Source organism: Pseudophryne corroboree, chromosome 10 (genome assembly GCF_028390025.1).
Source record: "Pseudophryne corroboree isolate aPseCor3 chromosome 10, aPseCor3.hap2, whole genome shotgun sequence".
Taxonomy (NCBI): Eukaryota; Metazoa; Chordata; class Amphibia; order Anura; family Myobatrachidae; genus Pseudophryne; species Pseudophryne corroboree.
The window spans coordinates 312,247,245-312,264,051 of NC_086453.1; the positions used below are offsets into that span (position 1 = coordinate 312,247,245).

At 46.5% G+C, this 16,807-nt stretch overlaps 1 protein-coding gene across 1 annotated transcript in view; it reads right to left on the minus strand.

Moving 5' to 3' along the window:
* Positions 1-14,590: 14,590 nt before the first annotated feature.
* The window catches only part of RBM7 (RNA binding motif protein 7), a 52,035-nt gene continuing 49,818 nt past the window's right edge, over positions 14,591-16,807 (minus strand). Inside the window, exon 5 of the mRNA XM_063943471.1 lies at positions 14,591-15,988. Coding sequence (XP_063799541.1) covers positions 15,671-15,988 — 318 coding nt within the window. The 3' untranslated portion in view covers positions 14,591-15,670. The remainder of the gene's footprint in view (positions 15,989-16,807) is intronic.

A 16,807-nucleotide genomic window follows, 5' to 3' on the forward strand; every position in this document is an offset into this window, starting at 1 on the left:
ATCTGCGCTACAACAGTGCAATCCTGATTACATGGGATGGGATCTTCCTGAGAAGATAAATCCTCTGCAGCATATGAGACAGAGTCTCTAGACATGTTTGCTTGTACACCCCACACAAACACACAGGGTACAGGGCAGAATTCCCCCCCCCCCCCAAGAATGGCAGAGAGACACAGAGATTGGAGCCAACCCACACACAGCGCTATATAGGTATAGGGAGACCCTTAACCAGCGCTGACTGTGTCCCTTAATAGGTGACAGTCTTTACACAGCCTCCCCTCCCTTCTACAACTTCCTGGTACTGTACAGATAGCTGGAGGTGCTCTGGAGAGACTGCTCTTCCACTGCCAGCGTGTCTGCAGGCAGGAAAATGGCACTGAACGCTGCTGGATCCGCTCTGAGAAGCTCCGCACCCTTAATGGCGCTGTCTTCCCGCTCTTCCTAGATTATACTTGCCTGAGGATTTAATGCTGGCTGAGATCCGCGGACCCCGACATGCTTTCTGGTAAGTGTAGGGTTAAGGCGCCAGCTCAGGGCGCCCCTCACAGCGCCGCACCTAAGTACCGCTGAGCTCCACGAAGCGGAAAGTATTGCGTTCCTACCCTGTAGCCGCCATCTTCACATCGGCTCCCTGCTTGTTAGGGAGCCGATAACTCACACTTCAGCTTTGTAAGGGGGTGATGGCATGCTGCTGGGGTGAGCGTCCCCCTGCGGCGGGGAGCGATCTATCCCCTCTGGAGCTCAGTGTCCAGTCAGCGGAGAAGTGGCTCAGAACCCGCAGGGTGGACACTGCTCCCCCCCTCAGTCCCTCGATGCTGGGAGGCTGTTGCCAGCAGCCTCCCTGTAAAAAAACACAAAACCTCTAAAATAAACTTTTCTAAAGCTCTGTAGCGCTCCCCTAGCTGAGACCGGCTCCTCTGGGCACATTTTCTAAACTGAGTCTGGTAGGAGGGGCATAGAGGGAGGAGCCAGCCCACACTGTTAAACTCTTAAAGTGCCAGTGGCTCCTGGTGGACCCGTCTATACCCCATGGTACCAATATGGACCCCAGCATCCTCTAGGACAGGGACAGCCAACCAGTCAGTGACAAAGCCAAAAAACCTTACTAGGTAAGTCAAAGAGCCGACATCGAGCCGAAGGAGCGCATGCAAAAATGGAATGTAGCCTTGTGCCTGCTAGACCACGCCCCTGGTATAAAATACAATGAAAAAGCCAGAACAACATAAAATAAAATTAAAGTCAGATCCATTGAAAAAAACACTTTCACATAAAATAATTGAAAAAGCCAGATTCACATAAAAAAACTTAAGTTCCCCCATGTGACACTCCTGCTAGCACCCTCCTATGTCACTCCAGCCAGCTCCCCATGTGACACTCCTGCTAGCACCCTCCTATGTCACTCCAGCCAGCTCCCCATGTGACACTCCTGCTAGCACCCTCCTATGTCACTCCAGCCAGCTCCCCATGTGACACTCCTACTAGCACCCTCCTATGTCACTCCAGCCTGCTCCCCATATGACACTCCTGCTAGCACCCTCCTATGTCACTCCTGCCAGCACCCCCAATGTCACTCCAGCCAGCTCTCCCTTGTGTCACTCCTGCTACCACCCTCCTATGTCACTCAAGCCAGCTTTCCCACGTGTCACTACTTCCAGCACCCTCCTTCATCACTCCAGCCAGCTTTCCCACGTGTCACTACTTCCAGCACCCTCCTTCATCACTCCAGTCAGCTCCTCCATGTGTCACTCCAGCCAGCTCCCCATGTGACACTCCTGCCAGCACCCTCCTATGTCACTCCAGCCAGCTCCCCATGTGACACTCCTGCCAGCACCCCCAATGTCACTCCAGCCAGCTCTCCCTTGTGTCACTCCTGCTACCACCCTCCTTTGTCACTCCAGCCAGCTTTCCCACGTGTCACTACTTCCCGCACCCTCCTTCATCACTCCAGTCAGCTCCTCCATGTGTCACTCCTGCCCGGACCCTTCTGTGTCACTCCAGTCAGCTCCGCCTTGTGTCACTCTAGCCCACCCTCATATGTCACTAAAGTTCCCCAACCAAGTCGTGCCATTGCTGCAACCCCTAATGTGTTCTCTGTTTGCCATTGGGTGTCTTGCCTCTAGTATCTGGCTCCTTCAATTTTTAGTCCCTGTAGTGCTGCTGCATGTCTGGCTGGAGTGCAGCAGTTTCTGTATCTGTTGTGGTCACATGATTTAGAGTGTTGGGAGCCACATTTAAATAAAGAAAGAGCCTCATGCGGCTCAAGAGCCATGGGTTGGCCACCGCTGCTCTAGGACGTGAGAGAAAGAGTGTTTGAATGAATGGGCCATTCCACAGACACCTCAGTAGTACACATCATTAAACCATACTTACCTACATTGTTTTTCTCCTCTCCGGGAGAAGCCCGGAGAGGAGACGCTGCAGGTTCCTTCGGGGGCGGGGCTGGGATGTGACATCACTAAGCCCCGCCCCCACATCGGGAAATGCCGCGATTCGCGGGTCCGCTGGAAGGGGGCGGGGCTAAAATGACGCGATTAGCGTCATTTTAACCCCTTCTCCACCCGACGGACCCGCGAATGCGAGAGGTTATCTCTCCATCCTGCTCGCATCACTAGGGTGCGAGCAGGATGCGGGAGACCTGCCCACTCTTCCGGGGGTGCGGGGGGCTACCCCAAAAAACGGGAGCCTCCAGCAGCTTCCGGGAGAGTAGGTAAGTATGCATTAAACATTTCATGGGGAAATTACTCATAGCTATATCAATTGATGTATACTGTAGGAAGAGGCTATACCTCACATTTATGACATACAAAAAAACCCACAGGGCAAAATTCAATTGTTATATTGTGCCCACTCTCATCTAAAGTGCCGTGAGATTGTGGGGCGATATTCAATTGTTCTTTTTTGTATTGCGCACATAGTACCCAGAGAGGTCAGGTTTATCCATGTAAAGCAGCTAAAGCCGACCAAAGTAATGGGCATAACCCGTAAAGTCCTGTTTGGGCACCCAAATGGGTCACTTTTCGCTCATTTCAGCTCACCACCTCACCACCTCACGGGGTAAACAAGCTGAAATGCCATTTCAACATTCTGGTAACTTACAATGGCTTCAAAGGGCATCACTCAGCCATATCCCCACCACCTACGTTGGCCATTTTCCCATTTAACTGCAATGTATTTACTCATAATTTATATACAGTAATCAGAGGCTTACTTACCGAAACACAACTTATTTATGAGTATTTATACTTTAACGGAAGTAAAATAGAGAACTTTATTTAAACTTTCATAATATCTGGTCTTATTATGTTCAGAATTTCATTTAGTTATATTTCCCTCGCCATATATTGAATTTTAAGAAACACAATAAAATATACATTTTCTTTAATACTTTTTTTTTAGGTTTTGGGGGTAATTGGCGACAACTGTGTTATATATTAAATACAATCTACAATCTGTGAGCATCCAGCAACAGAATATCCAATCCAGTTGCATTTATTGAGGTACTATGAGTATGTGATATAGGGGGACATGTACTAAGCAGTGATAAAAGTGGAGAAGTGAGCCAGTGGAGAAGTTGCCCATGGCAACCAATCAGCTGCTCTGTATATGTTTATAGTATGCAAATTCTAAATGTTACATCAATGCTGATTGGTTGCCATGGGCAACTTTTGCACTGGCTCATTACTCCACTTTGATCACTGCTTAGTACATGACCCCCTTAGGCAAGTTGCACTGACAATAGGCAACAGATGGAATTACCAACAATCTGCTGACTTCCAGCGCTGCAAAGCCGTACAAAACATTCATAAACTGGTGCTCAACAGATAAAATGGTTACATCTGGCAATTATTCTTGGCCCTTTGAAAATCATGAAATACATACCAATTGCATGTGAAACATGACGCTCCCACCCTAAACATTAATTCTAACACCCTAACCCATGGGGAACCTTTGGCACTCCAGCTGTTGTTGACCTACACATACCAGCATGCCTTACTACAGTTTTATACAACAAAAGAAAATTAATACAATACCAGAATTGCGCAGTGAAACAAAAAGAGCTGCCCAGACACACTGTTCAGTGGGGGAAAAACACCAATTCCCAATGTAGCATAAAGAAAAAACTGGTGAAAAGAGTGTCACTGGCGCTCAATCCGTAAGGATGTGTGAGGGCCCCCAATGACGGGGTCCTATATCCCTGAAATGGGACTAGGTCCTTTCGGTGGTAAAAAGTAGCTCAATAACAATTAATATAAAATCACATGAAAATATTTAATGTTAAAAACATACAATACGTGAACACTGAAAGTGCATGGTGGTCATGAACAATCCAAAAAAGTGACTTGTGCTTTTTTAGTCCACAAAGATGCTCTCACCCTCTTACTGTGGTGCGGTGGGCTAGCTTATAAAATAAGCTGGTGTGGTCCTGGGCTGAATTAGCCTAGCACCACCGCAGAAGATTTATCAGCATGGATTTACTTCCAGTTCACATGTGCTTCTCCTCAGTCCAAAAACAACGCGTTTCGGTTCCACAGAACCTTTCTCAAGAATTGGATGAGGATTCCTATCCTGTAGTGTCTTTTATACCTGGTTTATGAGCTACTAAATTGATTAATTAGTTATGATGTCACTTCCTGTTTTTCAAAACGGAAGTGCTATGTTTGCGTTCCAGTGCCGTTCTTACAAAAATTCCTTCCCTTAAAATACTTCTCTCTATTCATATATAATATGCTACCTCATTGTATAACAACACCACTTCATTATATTTCAAAAATGTCCAAAGAAGCCAAAGTTCCGCCGCGTCTGTGCTTCCGTTTACGCCAACCGGAAGTCACATGGGCGCTGTCTCGCATCCGCTTCCTGTCGTGGCCGAGCCGCATGCATCTCCTCCCTCCGGAAGTGACGGAAATGAGGTCCACACATGCGTTCCACACGGGGCGGCGGAGATCTATCACAATGAAGTACATGCATACCAGCACTTTATCCATTAAACAAGATGGCTGAACATATGGTTCTTATCAGACAACAAATTCTACGTTTCTATACGACATGGGAAAAACAGAAATTGGATTTCCTTCCACGTCAGGTGATGTCATTTGAATTTCCTTCCACGTCAGTTGATGTCATTTGAAGTTATATATAAGAGTTTTAATGTGTAGAATATTTTTGTAGTATTCTATACTGTCCAGTGAAAACCGGCAAGCGCCTCATTAAGAACATCCAGCGACAAAGTACAATTTCACACCTTGGCAAAATTATTATGTGTTGCAGACATCCTAGTCAACTCTAAATCACACTTTAAAAAAAAAACACAAAAAAAAACAAACAAACCTCCCAGCATCTTGTGTACTACATATAAGAAGCACAGGCATTGTTTTAGCTACATAGCAAAAACAAACATTGCATTTGCTAGTGTGCCCACAATGTGCGCCCTTTATTGGGATTTGTGCTCAACGATAAAAAACAAAACAAAACACATTTTAATTTATTTAATACCAAAGAATGACACAGAGTTCCTCCTTCCTTATTTCCTCAATGAGGACTGAGAATATAAATCAGGGAGCATAATTTATGATGAGCACTCAGCCAAAATAAGATTTTACTCACCGGTAAATCTATTTCTCGTAGTCCGTAGTGGATGCTGGGAACTCCGTAAGGACCATGGGGAATAGACGGGCTCCGCAGGAGACTGGGCACTCTAAAAGAAAGATTTGGTACTATCTGGTGTGCACTGGCTCCTCCCTCTATGCCCCTCCTCCAGACCTCAGTTAGGATACTGTGCCCGGAAGAGCTGACACAATAAGGAAGGATTTTGAATCCCGGGTAAGACTCATACCAGCCACACCAATCACACCGTATAACTCGTGATACTATACCCAGTTAACAGTATGAAATATAACTGAGCCTCTCAACAGATGGCTCAACAATAACCCTTTAGTTAGGCAATAACTATATTCAAGTATTGCAGACAATCCGCTCTTGGGATGGGCGCCCAGCATCCACTACGGACCACGAGAAATAGATTTACCGCTGAGTAAAATCTTATTTTCTCTGACGTCCTAAGTGGATGCTGGGAACTCCGTAAGGACCATGGGGATTATACCAAAGCTCCCAAACGGGCGGGAGAGTGCGGATGACTCTGCAGCACCGAATGAGAGAACTCAAGGTCCTCCTCAGCCAGGGTATCAAATTTGTAGAATTTAGCAAACGTGTTTGCCCCTGACCAAGTTGCAGCTCGGCAAAGTTGTAAAGCCGAGACCCCTCAGGCAGCCGCCCAAGATGAGCCCACCTTCCTTGTGGAATGGGCTTTTACTGATTTAGGATGCGGCAAACCAGCCGCAGAATGCGCTAGCTGAATTGTGCTACAAATCCAGCGAGCAATAGTCTGCTTAGAAGCAGGAGCACCTATTTTGTTGGGTGCATGCAGGATAAAAAGCGAGTCAGTTTTCCTGACTCCAGCCGTCCTGGAAACATAAATTTTCAAGGCCCTGACTACGTCCAGTAACTTGGAATCTTCCAAGTCCCTAGTAGCCGCAGGCACTACAATAGGTTGGTTCAAGTGAAAAGCTGATACCACCTTAGGGAGAAACTGGGGACGAGTCCTCAATTCTGCCCTATCCATATGGAAAATCAGATAAGGGCTTTTACATGACAAAGCCGCCAATTCTGACACCCGCCTGGCCGAAGCCAAGGCCAATAACATGACCACTTTCCACGTGAGATATTTCAAATCCACAGTTTTAAGTGGCTCAAACCAATGTGATTTCAGGAAACTCAACACCACATTGAGATCCCAAGGTGCCACAGGAGGCACAAAAGGGGGCTGAATATGAAGCACTCCCTTTACAAAAGTCTGAACTTCCAGCAGTGAAGCCAGTTCTTTCTGGAAGAAAATCGATAGAGCCGAAATCTGGACCTTAATGGAACCCAATTTTAGGCCCATAGTCATTCCCGACTGTAGGAAGTGCAGAAAACGACCCAGCTGAAATTCCTCTGTAGGGGCCTTCCTGGCCTCACACCACGCAACATATTTTCGCCAAATACGGTGATAATGGTTTGCGGTTACTTCTTTCCTGGCTTTTATCAGCGTAGGAATGACTTCCTCCGGGAATGCCCTTTTCCTTTAGGATCCGGAATTCAACCGCCATGCCGTCAAACGCAGCCGCGGTAAGTCTTGGAACAGACAGGGCCCCTGCTGTAGCAGATCCTGTCTGAGCGGTAGAGGCCATGGGTCCTCTGATATCATTTCTTGAAGTTCTGGGTACCAAGCTCTTCTTGGCCAATCCGGAACCACGAGTATCGTTCTTACTCCTCGCCGCCTTATTATTCTCAGTACCTTTGGTATGAGAGGCAGAGGAGGGAACACATAAACCGACTGGTACACCCACGGTGTCACTAGAGCGTCCACAGCTATCGCCTGAGGGTCCCTTGACCTGGCGCAATATTTCTTTAGCTTTTTGTTGAGGCGGGACGCCATCATGTCCACCTGTGGCCTTTCCCAACGGTTTACCAACAGTTGGAAGACTTCTGGATGAAGTCCCCACTCTCCCGGGTGTAGGTCGTGTCTGCTGAGGAAGTCTGCTTCCCAGTTGTCCACTCCCGGAATGAACACTGCTGACAGTGCTAGTACGTGATTTTCCGCCCATCGGAGAATCCTTGTGGCTTCTGCCATCGCCATCCTGCTTCTTGTGCCGCCCTGTCGGTTTACATGGGCGACTGCCGTGATGTTGTCTGATTGGATCAGTACCGGCTGGTTTTGAAGCAGGGGCCTTGCCTGACTTAGGGCATTGTAAATGGCCCTCAGTTCCAGAATATTTATGTGTATGGACGACTCCTGACTTGACCAAAGTCCCTGGAAATTTCTTCCCTGTGTGACTGCCCCCCAGCCTCGAAGGCTGGCATCCGTGGTCACCAGGACCCAGTCCTGTATGCCGAATCTGCGGCCCTCTAGAAGATGAGCACTCTGCAGCCACCACAGTAGAGACACCCTGGTCCTTGGAGACAGGGTTATCAGTCGATGCATCTGAAGATGCGATCCCGACCACTTGTCCAAGAGGTCCCACTGGAAGGTCCTTGCATGGAACCTGCCGATTGGAATTGCTTCATATGAAGCCACCATTTTTCCCAGGACTCGTGTGCAGTGATGCACCGATACCCGTTTTGGTTTCAGGAGGTCTCTGACAAGAGATGACAGCTCCTTGGCTTTCTCCTGCGGGAGAAACACTTTTTTCTGTTCTGTGTCCAGAACCATCCCCAGGAACAGTAGGCATGTGGAAGGAACCAGCTGTGACTTTGGAATGTTTAGAATCCAGCCATGCTGTTGTAGCACTTCCCGAGATAGTGCTACTCCGACCAGCAACTGCTCCTTGGACCTCGCCTTTATTAGGAGATCGTCCAAGTACGGGATAATTAAAACTCCCTTTTTTCGAAGGAGTATCATCATTTCTGCCATTACCTTGGTAAACACCCTCGGTGCCGTGGACAGTCCAAACGGCAGTGTCTGGAATTGGTAATGGCAATCCTGTACCACAAATCTGAGGTACTCCTGGTGAGGAAGGTAAATGGGGACATGCAGGTAAGCATCCTTGATGTCCAGGGATACCATGTAATCCCCCTCGTCCAGGCTTGCAATAACCGCCCTGAGCGATTCCATCTTGAACTTGAATCTTTTTATGTATGTGTTCAAGGATTTCAAATTTAAAATGGGTCTCACCGAACCGTCCGGTTTCGGTACCACAAACAGTGTGGAATAGTAACCCCGTCCTTGTTGAAGTAGGGGTACCTTGACTATCACCTGCTGGGAATACAGCTTGTGAATTGCCTCTAGCACAGCCTCCCTGCCCGAGGGAGTTGTCGGTAAGGCCGATTTGAGGAAACGGCGGGGGGGAGACGCCTCGAATTCCAGCTTGTACCCCTGAGATACTACTTGAAGGATCCAGGGATCCACCCGTGAGCGAACGCACTGATCGCTGAAATTTTTGAGGCGGCCCCCCACCGTACCTGGCTCCGCCTGTGGAGCCCCACCGTCATGCGGCGGATTTGGAAGAAGCGGGGGAGGACTTTTGTTCCTGGGAACCTGCTGTTTGTTGCAGCTTTTTTCCCCTTCCTCTGCCTCTAGACAGAAAGGACCCGCCTTTTCCCCGCCTGTTTTTCTGGGGTCGAAAGGACTGTACCTGATAATACGGCGCTTTCTTAGGCTGTGAGGGGACATGGGGCAAAAATGCTGACTTCCCAGCTGTTGCTGTGGAAACAAGGTCTGAGAGACCATCCCCGAATAACTCCTCACCCTTATAAGGCATAACTTCCATGTGCCTTTTTGAATCTGCATCCCCTGTCCACGGCCGAGTCCATAAGCCTCTCCTAGCAGAAATGGACAATGCACTTATTCTAGATGCCAGCCGGCAGATCTCCCTCTGTGCATCTCTCATGTATAAGACTGAGTCTTTTATATGCTCTACGGTTAGCAATATAGTGTCCCTGTCTAGGGTGTCAATATTTTCCGACAGGGAATCTGACCAAGCAGTAGCAGCACTGCACATCCACGCTGAAGCAATAGCTGGTCTCAGTATAACACCAGTGTGTGTATATATAGACTTCAGGATAGCCTCCAGCTTTCTATCAGCAGGTTCCTTTAGGGCGGCCGTATCCGGAGACGGTAGTGCCACCTTTTTTGACAAACGTGTGAGCGCTTTATCCACCCTAGGGGGAGTTTCCCAACGTGACCTATCCTCTGGCGAGAAAGGGAACGCCATTAGTAATTTTTTTGAAATCACCAATTTTTTATCGGGGAAAGCCCACGCTTCTTCACACACTTCATTTAATTCTTCAGATGGGGGAAAAACTATTGGTAGTTTTTTCTCCCCAAACATAATACCCTTTTTTGAGGTACCTGGGTTTATATCAGAAATGTGTAATACCTCTTTCATTGCCTCAATCATGCAACGAATGGCCCTAGTGGACATTAAATTTGACTCATCGTCGTCGACACTGGTATCAGTATCCGTGTCTGCCATCTGAGGTAGTGGGCGCTTTAGAGCCCCTGATGGCCTTTGAGTTGTCTGGGCAGGCACGAGCTGAGAAGCCGGCTGTCCCGCATTTGGCATATCGTCAAATTTTTTATGTAAGGAGTCGACACTTGCACGTAATTCCTTCCATAAGTCCATCCACTCCGGTGTCTGCCCCGCAGGGGGTGACATCACATTTATAGGCATCTGCTCTGCCTCCGCATAAGCCTCCTCATCAAACATGTCGACACAGCCGTACCGACACACCGCACACACACAGGGAATGCTCTTAAAGGAGACAGGACCCCACAAAAGCCCTTTGGGGAGACAGAGAGAGAGTATGCCAGCACACACCAGAGCGCTATATAATGCAGGGACTAACTGAATTATGTCCCCTTATAGCTGCTATAAGTTATACTGCGCCTAAATTTAGTGGCCCCCCTCTCTTTTTTTACCCTTTCTGTAGTGTAGACTGCAGGGGAGAGCCAGGGAGCTTCCTTCCAGCGGAACTGTGAGGGAGAAATGGCGCCAGTGTGCTGAGGGAGATGGCTCCGCCCCTTTTTCGGCAGACTTTTCTCCCGCTTTTTTATGGATTCTGGCAGGGGTAATTACCACATATATAGCCTCTGGGGCTATATATTGTGGTTATTTTGCCAGCCAAGGTGTTTTTATTGCTGCTCAGGGCGCGCCCCCCCCCCCCCCCCAGCACCCTCAGTGACCGGAGTGTGAAGTGTGTATGAGGAGCAATGGCGCACAGCTGCAGTGCTGTGCGCTACCTTGGTGAAGACTGAAGTCTTCTGCCGCCGATTTTCCGGACCATCTTCATGCTTCTGGCTCTGTCAGGGGGACAGCGCCGCGGCTCCGGTAACGAACACCAAGGACGGGTCCTGCGGTCGATCCTTCTGGAGCTAATTGTGTCCAGTAGCCTAAGAAGCCCAAGCTAGCTGCAAGCAGGTAGGTTAGCTTCTTCTCCCCTTAGTCCCTCGATGCAGTGAGTCTGTTGCCAGCAGGTCTCACTGTAAAATAAAAAACCTAAATATACTTTCTTTCTAGGGGCTCAGGAGAGCCCCTAGTGTGCATCCAGCTCAGCCGGGCACAGAAATCCAACTGAGGTCTGGAGGAGGGGCATACAGGGAGGAGCCAGTGCACACCAGATAGTACCAAATCTTTCTTTTAGAGTGCCCGGGCTCCTGCGGAGCCCGTCTATTCCCCATGGTCCTTACGGAGTTCCCAGCATCCACTAGGACGTCGGAGAAATGCCCAATGGAACCTTTCAATCCTTTAACCCCGGCAGGAACATTGGTGAAATGCCGTCAGTTTGAAGTATGATCACTTGACTGAACATTGTAAACCCCCCTTGTGATGTCAGTCCGCTCTAGGCCAGGGCAGCAATGGATTCAGCAGTGATGGCAGCTAAGCAGGCTTTTTTTTGGGGGGAGGGGGGGGGATTAGGATTTCTTGGTAAACCTTATGCCATCATTTAAACTGTCACAGTCCTTCTGAGTATTTGTTCTGGCCATATGTGTCCCTTTAAGGCCACAGCCTACTCATCGTCTTACAGCAAGATTATGTGGTGTCAGAAAGCAACATTACAACCTTGTTTCAGCGTACGTCACTGGTCTCCAGTCACCAGATCTAAAGCACGGGACAGGGTAGAAAGGGAGACTCGCAGTATGACTAGGCAGCTGACAAATCTGCAGGATCTAAAACCCCATCACTCTTAGGGACACGTGGGAACCACCCCAAGCACTGCAGGGGTTCCAGTGTGTATGAGAGGATACTTAAAATTCACATCCCCCATACAGTTAGCCCCTTTCAAATGATGGGACCCATAAGAAGTTGCTCTTTGGTGATAGTGTTGCCCCATTGCACTGCAGAAATCATTAGACAGGCCAGGGATGGGGAATCTATCCCAGATCCTGGCTTCAATAAACTCAGGGGCACCTTTGTTTAAAGTGATGTAACCTCTTAGTGCAGAGGTTCTCAAACGCAGTCCTCAAAGCACTCCAAAAGGTCCAGGTATTAGCACAGCAGTCAATTTGATTAAGTCATCTGTGCCAAGCCTTGGATATACCTAAAACCTGGACCATTGGGGCGACTTGAGGACCGCGTTTGAGAACATCTGTCTGTGTTTATGGTCAGATCACCTGTCAATATCAACTCGCACTACAGAAATAGTAGTGATGCTGGCAGATGGGGAGGGCACTTGACATTCACAATTTATCCCATACTAGCTCCTAGACATTCAGGGGCATCCTCTTACATACTGTGTGATCAACACCACGCTGGACTACTGTCAAAGTCGAAAAATATCGTAATGCATATGCCTTGTATTAACCCCATACACATGCCCGCTGCTCGTGCACTCAGTCAGCCGTGCGTGCACATATCCGCATTTTGCGTAGGATCGCTCCGGCGATCATGCGCATGATATGAGTATTTACGGCGGGGTTTGTGAGCGCGTAGCGGGTTATTAGAACATTACATATTTAACCCAAATAGTGCATTTTGTACCCATAGTTCCCTTTCACCATGTCAGCGAGTATTGATAGTTTAAACAGTTCCTGGACGGAGGGATTCGCCTTTGCATGATAGGAAGGGTCAGATAAAGGTTGGAAGGTGATATCTAGTATCCAGCTGTAGGGTATTTTGAGGGTAACATTCCGGTGTTCGTTAGAGAAAGATCGCATGTTCCAGCGTATATTTATGTACAAAAGTAGAATATGAACATTAACTGTATTTTATATATGCGGCGGGAATCCCGAGGATACCACCCACCAGAGCAGTTGGGTAAAGACACAGCCCACCTGTTCAAATCTACCTATGACCTTTTCTGTAATGTAGAGACACATCCCTGTGTCCAATGAGATTACAGTGACCATTGTATTGTGTATGCATGTTGTGTATAAATAGACCATTGTTGCCTGGCCGGTCAGAAGACTCTAAACGCTATCTGTATGACCAGCGGAGGACCGGCCGGGTTGCGCTTGCGAAACATTCTCACGTATGTACATTCTCTGTAGCCATCATTCTGTTTAGATTTACTTGTTAGCCTGTAGTGTATAAATTGTATTGTTTACCTTTTTGGAACAAATCCACGGTGGCCTTAGAACCCTGTGGTTTCAACTACAGAAACAGTGTTGTGTTTTCACTTTCCTGCATGGGCTTTAAAGTAGATTTATCTGTATAAGGTGTATAAGCATTGATAAGGTGTACGCACTGCGGGTACTTTATACCGTCAGCGCTACTTAAGGTTTAAGATAGAACATTGTTGCAGTACTTTGCTGTTAAGGGTTTAAAGTGTAAGCATATCATTACATTGTATCATTAACAAGGTTTAAAGGTTATCAATTGTGTGTGCGCTCGCTGTGTGTACTCCGTACACTCAGCGCGGCGTGTACGCCAAGTACGTACCATGTGCGGGACTCTGTACGCAAATAGCGTACAAAGTGCGTAGCACGTGTATTCAGTCTACCGGCCATTAACGGCTCCACGGTAATAGTGTATTTAAAGGTATAGCTTTGCGGTCTAAGATAATATCTACATTATCACTACAAAGTAACACAGAGATGAGGGATTCTACCCGATCCTGGCATCCATAAACACAAGGTCCTCTCATTTGATGTGGTAGGTTGGGTTTTTTTGGGCTTTCTTCAAACTAGCATGGACTACTGTGTAATTCCTACACATTTTGTATTTCATTCAAAATGATCATGCATTTATTCTACTTTAGAATCCATTTCTTGTGGTTACTAGAAAGGTGGAATAATACGAAACCAAGAACCACAAAGTACATTTAGGGTCAGTGGTTGCAAAACTCAGTCCGAGGCACACTAACAATCCAGGTTTTATTTTAAGACTCAGTCAGTTTGATTATACTTTTTGGGCGCAGCCTTGGATATCCTTAAAAGCTGGACCAATAGGGTGCATTGAGGACAGAGTTTGAGAAACCATGGTCTAGGTCAGGCATGTCCAAACTGCGGCCCCCCAGCTATTGTGAAACTACATATCCCAGCATGCCCTGACAGTTTTGCTGTCAGAGAATGCTAAAGCTGTGTCAGGGCATGCTGGGATGTGTAGTTTCTCAACAGCTGGATGGCCGCGGTTTGGACATGCCTGGTCTAGGTGGTTGTTGGGGGGGGGAGGGAAATAGCGCAACACAACTGTTTTGTGTCTTCGCATAGGAAAAGCAATGATGCCACTTTCAACACCATGGCAGGCAGCACAAAACACCCATATTATATTTGCCTATTCACTAGCAAAGGGAAGACTGAAAACAACAGTCATAGCCCTTAAATGTAGGAATGAAGATGACCACTGAATGTAGTGACCCTGGTGCACAGCATCATACGGATCACAAGTGTGCACCAGCATAAACAGGGCTCTGAGTGGAATAATCAGGTACACGGTAGATGTGGGGTAGCACAGTGCGAGCGTTGCTTGTGCTGAACTGTGTGTTGTATAAAAGCCACAACTCGCCCCTATTCAAGCACCATCTACAGTAGAGGCTGATCCTAGAAAATCAGGCACCCACATATAAATATACAACGCATACATATACAGTAAACCAATGAATTTGAGACGAGATAAACAATACACATGGATTTATTCTGATTTTTAAAAGACCAATCCACCATGTTTTGCACAATGATAAAATGCATTTTTAAAATATTATACCTTCAGCTGTTATAGACAAGTCCTAAACAGAGTTACATTTTTTTTTTTAACAAAATCGCAAATTAAATCAAGTTTTTTAATGCATTGTAAAAACCACAAACGCTACAACATTCTACAATACCTTCACACAGCATTGCACAACGCAGGATTTTGTTAGAGCTCCCGAATCTGTGTTACATACAGGACACTTTGAAATACTGACCATGCTCGCTCATAAGACTGACCCACTTGGAATGACAGGTATCAAAACATTTTATAAACGATAAATCCAATTGTTTTAGCAAAATGTCAAACAGTAACATTTTGTAGATTTTAACACTTCCAGAATTTTTTTTTTTTTTTAGTTCTTCATTTTAGAACTTCCTCCATTCCAAAATCAAGTGGGGAACAAAACACATTTCTTTTAAAAGATACTCCCAAATAAGTACACAGTGTGACGCCACTATAAAGGAATGACCGTTTCAGGAACTATTCAACCAACGGAGGCCAATGTTTCAGTTAGTTCTGTCCCATCGTAAGTGGTTTAAGGAGATAAAATGTGTGGATACAGCCTATATTCAGCACACCTATCCACTAAGACATGGCGATACCAATAGAGAATGAGGACCTTTCAGCTCACATAAAGCCTGCCGTCAATGCGTGTAGTTGTAGATTTGCTTTGATATTTTTTTTTCTATGTGCCTGAAAATTAGACTTTGTTCTTCTGAAACAGCGTATATACCTCACTTTACAGTTATTATGTTTTCTATAAAAAAATAAAAAGTTAAAAAAAAAAAATATGTTTAAAAACCCCCACACTGCGTGCCAGATTATAAAATGTGACAATATATCCATCTGCCCATAATATTACAATATACTGCTGCAGGCTGATTCTCTGGTCTTTTAGAAGACATCTAACCGCTCAAGGAAAGGACTGATCAGATAGTGTGTAAGTAAAACAAAGAGGGACTTCTGGACAGACAGCCCATAAAAAGGAGACTTGACATGGGAGTTCAGTGGCGAGATGAATGCCACCTAGGTTCTCTTCTATGGTTTGGACTCTGACCCTCATTGTCATGATAATAGTGCTCCTCCTGACCTCCTCTGTAGTGTGCGTCTCTATTGCTGTGGTAACTTTCCTTTTGGTAAGGGTGAGAGCCATGGCTTCTGTTTCGGTGGCTGGAAGAGGAATCGTATCTGTGTGGGGGAGAATGCTCGGATCCACTGTAGCGACTCTGGGTAGGTGTATAATTTGACGGCGAGAAACTGGGCTGGGCCATCATTGCTGGGCTGGATCCATGAGGGGTTTCTGACCTATAGAAGTTATTCATCTGAAATATAAAAATAATGCATTTATTGTAAATTTATTTTATTATTTTAATAATTATTTTAAAGAAACTCTGTACTGATGGTAAGGGGAACCTTTATATACTTACTACCCTTATGCAATATCATCAATGTAAAGAGGAAAAGACACCTCACTACCTCAGGGAACCATAGATAAAACATGGTTAATGTTAGGGCTCTCGCAGGCTGAAATAATGAAAATAACCTTCTGATGTACAAGAAAATAAGAATTTACTTACCGATAATTCTATTTCTCATAGTCCGTAGTGGATGCTGGGAACTCCGTAAGGACCATGGGGAATAGCGGCTCCGCAGGAGACTGGGCACATAAGTAAAAGCTTTAGGACTACCTGGTGTGCACTGGCTCCTCCCCCCATGACCCTCCTCCAAGCCTCAGTTAGGATACTGTGCCCGGACGAGCGTACACAATAAGGTAGGATTTTGAATCCCGGGTAAGACTCATACCAGCCACACCAATCACACCGTACAACCTGTGATCTGAACCCAGTTAACAGCATGATAACAGAGGAGCCTCTGAAAAGATGGCTCACAACAATAATAACCCGATTTTTGTAACAATAACTATGTACAAGTATTGCAGACAATCCGCACTCGGGATGGGCGCCCAGCATCCACTACGGACTATGAGAAATAGAATTATCGGTAAGTAAATTCTTATTTTCTCTAACGTCCTAGTGGATGCTGGGAACTCCGTAAGGACCATGGGGATTATACCAAAGCTCCTAAACGGGCGGGAGAGTGCGGATGACTCTGCAGCACCGAATGAGAGAACTCCAGGTCCT